Source organism: Elephantulus edwardii, unplaced genomic scaffold (assembly GCF_000299155.1).
Source record: "Elephantulus edwardii isolate Elephantulus edwardi_28Jun2011 unplaced genomic scaffold, EleEdw1.0 scaffold00410, whole genome shotgun sequence".
Lineage (NCBI taxonomy): Eukaryota > Metazoa > Chordata > Mammalia > Macroscelidea > Macroscelididae > Elephantulus > Elephantulus edwardii.
Genome location: NW_006400160.1, coordinates 110,641 through 115,704, shown reverse-complemented (window position 1 = coordinate 115,704; position 5,064 = coordinate 110,641). Strand labels below are relative to the sequence as shown.

Here is a 5,064-nt window from a genome sequence, read left to right as displayed (position 1 = left end):
TCCATCCATCCATCCACTCACCCACAACCCATCCAATCTCCTCCCTATCTTTCATGTATCTATTTATCAGTTGTCTATCATTTTTCCTACTGATTGTTGATGTTCCCTACAGATCCTTGATGTTCCTACGTAATATCAGAGAGCACAGCTGCCCATAGTGTCCACTCAGCCAGAACCTTTACCCCCCCCCCTCAGGGACCCCTCCTTCCCTCAGTGCACTCACCAAACCCCACAGGCTGGCTCCAGGCTCCCCACCGCTGTGGCTCTGTCCGGGAGTTGGCGGCTCTTATCCGCACCATGTAGCTGGTTCTGGGGCTGATCGGAAAAGAGAACATATCCCCCTCATCCCCAGAAACAGTTGCCTGTCAACAAACACAGAAAAAGGTCAGCCCGGTTACCACTGGGCAGTGCAGGGGGGAAAGGAATAGTCAGAAACACTGCTTTTTAAATTGCAGTTTAAAACTTTGCATTTCTGGAGGAGTCTGGGGAGGGAGGGGAAAACCCGTGTATCAGTGAATGAACCTTTCTGTAAATGTAAATTTCCAAGAATGAAAATAAATGGTCCCTCTCCAACAAAGCAAAGCAAAGGAAAGCAAAGCAAAGCAAAGCAAAACAAAACAAAGCAAAACAATACCCCTAACTTTGCATGTTCTCAACTCAGGCAAGAAATCTGCACAAAAGCAACAATTCTCACTCCCAAGCAACACCCTTAAGTCAGGTTAACAATTATTGTTATTCAGAAACACTTAGCATTCTGGAATCTTTGCAAATTGATGGTGACAGGGAAATTTGATAGCGACAGGGAAAGGTCATTCTACAAAGGGACACGCCCAGGCCGTGGAAGGAGTGGGGTCCTGGTCATGTGGTGTAGGAAGCTCTGTAGCCCTAACTCCAAGGTAAGGTGTTCAGATCCACAAGCTTCCTCGAGGGAGAAAGTGGAGTCATTCAGCTTTCTTAAAGATTCATGGCTTTGGAAACATTTTGTGTACATGTGTGTGAGTTCTGCTTTGGTTTATAAGTTCCCTCGGAGGTATAACTGATGTGAAAGCAGAGACACACAGGAGCACAGAGGTGAGTGTAGAAATATTCCTTCATCAACAATTGTGCACAGACAGATTCCCATCCCATAGATGCTGAATCACAATGACCCCATAAGGTGTAGGTGTTGTTGTAAGGGCCCATTGAGTCAAGGATGACTCACAGTGACCCTGTCCTGTTCTGTCCCGTTCTCACCATCTCTGACACCCTTCAGCCGACAGCTGTGGTCACCGTGTCCACCCATTTCATGGACGGTCTTCCTCTCTCTCTCTCTGACCCTCTACCTGCCCCAGAATGATGTCCTTCTCCAAGGACTGACCCATCCTGACCACAGGCCCCAACGGACGTGAGACCAAGTGTCCCCATCCTGACCTCCAAAGAGCACTCAGGCTGCACCCTCACCAGGACAGACCTCTGTGTTCTCTTGTCAGCTCCTGGGATGTTTGGTGCTCTCCTCCAACACCACAGCTCAGAGGCATCAATTCTCTCATTTTGTCGTCCTTATTCACTGCCCACCTCTCACATGCACAGAAAGAGATTGGAAAAGACCATGGTCTGCATCAGGTGCACCTTAGTCCTCAAACTATGGTGGAAGAGAATTTCCCTCGAGGATTTTCTTCCTGTTTTCTTGATGAACGGCAGTTGAGAGACAAGGACATCACTGTAATGACTAAGGTGTGGGTGATCCAAGCTGTGGCAATGGAAATTGTTTCATATGTATTTAAAATTGAACGATGAATAAGAAAGACTCTGGTGCACTGACCCTGTACTGTTCCCAGCAGGGTGTCCTTCTGCAAGGACAGGCTGCCTCTGACCACATGCCCCAAGGATGTGAGATCAAGTGTCCCCATGCTGGCCTCTCAGGGGGCACCCTGTTTGCACTTCCTCCAAGATAGACGTGTTCATTTTGTGGAATATTCAACACTCTTCTTCAACACCACAGCTCAAAGACGTCCACACGCCTTGGATCTTCTTGCTTCAATATCCAACAGAATCCTCTGGGATTCTGATCCAAGACTCCCAGTCCCTCCTGGGCCCCGTTCACCTTTGCACTGTAACAGGACATTGCAGGACTTAGCAGAAGCGTGCTTAGGATACCGTCATTTCACTCACCTTTATTTCGCTGTGATCACTGTCTGGACTCCCCTGTGGAGAGAAGAAAGCAGGAAGTCCAGGTGTGTACACTTACAAAGTGGTTTACGAGGCCCTGTCCAGTCTCTCCTGTCAGATGCCCTCTGAGAGAATCCCTATGCATTTCCTATCTGTGAATTCCTGGGCCCCTTCCGTCCACCGTAGAGCTGAAGTCAATGCCTCTTGGAGCACAAGGCTTGGAGAACACATGTCCAGCAGCTTCCTCCCAGCTGGTTTGGGCCTGAGGGCTCAGTGAATCAGAGCCCCTGCCCCCTACAGCAGCCAGTGGTTCCCAGTAAGCCCATCACCACGGCTGCCGTGGACGTGAGGCCGTCTGCACTGACCAACGGCACAAGAGCCTCGTCTCTGCATCGACCTGGTTTCTCTGTCCCCAGACACAGTTCTCTTTGCTGGGACTCAGCTGGTATCAGCGACTGATGACCGTCCAGTGGCTGCTCCACTCCCGTTACCCAGTGGGGCAAGTCCAGTGCTTACAGCAGCTCCCTGACCGCCCCTGACTGTCCAGCATGTGCCATTGCTCTGGGAGGAGGATCGCGTCCCTCAGCTCCTGTTAGCTGCGGCGGGGGGTCCAGCTGGTACCTTGTGGCCCATGACCATTGCTGAGTGTCTAGCTTGCCCTGTACTGTCCATTACTGTCCACATTGTACCACATCCCCATTATCCACTCTTGACTGTCCAGCTAGTCCTGCAGTGTCCATTACCCAGTGGTCACTGTCCAGCTTGTCCTGTACTGTCCATTACGCAGTGGCCACTGGCCATGTCATACCACAACCCCCACTGTCCATTGCTCACCGTCCTGCTTGTCCTGCAGTGTCCATTACCCAGTGGTCACTGTCCAACTTGTCCCACAGTGTCCATTACCCAGTGCTCACTGTCGAGCTTGTCCCGCAGTGTCCATTACCCAGTGCTCACTGTCGAGCTTGTCCCGCAGTGTCCATTACCCAGTGGTCACTTTCCACCTTGTTCTTAAGTGTCCATTACCCAGTGGTCAGTGTCGAGCTTGTCCCACAGTGTCTGTTACCCACTGCTCGCTGTCCACCTTGTTCTTAAGTGTCCATTATCCAGTGGTCACTGTCCAGCTTGTTCTTCAGTGTCTGTTACCCAGTGGTCAGTGTCCAGCTTGTTTTTCAGTGTCCATTACCCAGTGGTCAGTGTCCAGCTTGTTCTTCAGTGTCCATTACCCAGTGGTCAGTGTCCAGCTTGTTCTTCAGTGTCCATTACCCAGCAGTCAGTGTCAAGCTTGTCCCACAGTGTCCATTACCCAGTGGTCAGTGTCCAGTTTGTCCCACAGTGTCCATTACCCAGTGCTCACTGTCCAGCTTGTTCTTTAGTGTCCATTACCCACTTCCTGCTGTCCAGCTTGTCCCGCAGTGTCCATTACCCAGTGATCACTGGCCATGTCATTTCACATCCCCACTGCTGGCTGTCCAGTTTATCCTGTTCTGTCCATTACCAGGTGCCTGCTGTCTATGTCATACCACACCCCCCATTACCCACTGCTGTCTGTCCAGCTTGTCCTGTACTGTCCATTACCCGGTGCTCCCTGTCCACATCGTACCACACCCCCCCATTGCTCCCTGTTGGAGTTCCAGGTGATGCTTCAGGTCCAGTGACCCCTGCGGACTGTCCACTTTGGGCCAACTGTCTCCCATCACCCTTTGCCGGCATTTTAGCTCCCACAAACACGGCTAAGGGTCCAGCTTGTCCCGCGGCTCCCACCAGCCTGCAGTGGAAGTCTAGCGGGCCCTACAGCCCCCCTCACCCCATTACCTTTGATCGGATGTCCACATCAAAGTCCTGCTCCCTGGTGGACATGAGCTTCTGAGTGCTGGGCCGTTCCCATGTCACGAGGCAGTGTGTACGGTTGCACGTCACAGAGATGTTTGTAGGTGGACGATACATTTCTGAAAGAAGAATTCATGACACGCCTCTGGCAACACCTGGCCTTGTGCATCTCAGAAAGGCAGCTTGGAGTCCTAAACCTGGCCCCTAAAATTCCTAAACCTGGACCCTGAAATGTCCTAAACCTGGCCCCTGAAATGTGTGAACCTGGCCCCTGAAATGTCCTAAACCTGGACCCTGAAATGTCCTAAACCTGGACCCTGAAGTGTCCTAAACCTGGACCCTGAAACGCCCTAAACCTGGACCCTGAAGTATCTTAAACCTGGACCCTGAAATGTCCTGAACCTGGACCCTGAAATGTCCTAAACCTGGACCCTGAAATAATTTATTTTTTTTGTGTGGGGGAGGAAAATGTGCTTACGCATCTCACTCCTTGTCAAAAAAGCATCAAAGAATGGGATCTTCGATTCTGGGCTGGTCCCGTTCACCAGGAAATAGAAGTCAGAGTATGATCCCAAGAGGTGGTGGATGTGACAGCCGACATGAGTCCCCCGGTCATCGATGTAATGTGGACATTCCACCTCTGTGTCTTCTCTATAATGAAAGGTGAGCGGTGGACGGAGAATATCCCCCACCTCACTGGCCTCCCAACAGCGGGGACGTCTGGGATCCCTCGCTCACCCGCCTCGGATGTACAAAAAGTACTGGACCTCGTCCGAAGCCCACTGGCCTCTTGTCCAGGTGCAGTTCATAAAGTCTTCGTCCAAAATAAAGCAGGAGAAGTTTGCGGCGGCCGTCCCTTCTGTGCCTGGCCCCGGGATACACACACACACACACACACACCACCCAGTGAGTCAATGTTCAGAAGGGCCTCACCTGCACAAGGTGAATTACCCAACACACAGACTGGACTTTGTAGTTGTTTGATGGTGGAGGCTACAACTACTGAGTGACTTGGTGAACAAGACAGCCGAGCCCTGCTGTGTCCTGCATTATTCTAATCCTCTCTGATCTGCTTGAGCTCATGGCTGT

General features: G+C 51.3%; 1 protein-coding gene across 1 annotated transcript in view; it reads right to left on the bottom strand.

Moving 5' to 3' along the window:
• The window catches only part of LOC102872827 (granulocyte-macrophage colony-stimulating factor receptor subunit alpha-like), a 16,633-nt gene that overhangs the window by 4,197 nt on the left and 7,372 nt on the right, over window positions 1–5,064 (bottom strand). The window contains exons 4-8 of the mRNA XM_006902414.1: window positions 4,714–4,840; window positions 4,454–4,626; window positions 3,961–4,094; window positions 2,152–2,184; window positions 224–362 (exon numbers count right to left, since the gene is read on the bottom strand). Coding sequence (XP_006902476.1) covers window positions 224–362; window positions 2,152–2,184; window positions 3,961–4,094; window positions 4,454–4,626; window positions 4,714–4,840 — 606 coding nt within the window. The remainder of the gene's footprint in view (window positions 1–223; window positions 363–2,151; window positions 2,185–3,960; window positions 4,095–4,453; window positions 4,627–4,713; window positions 4,841–5,064) is intronic.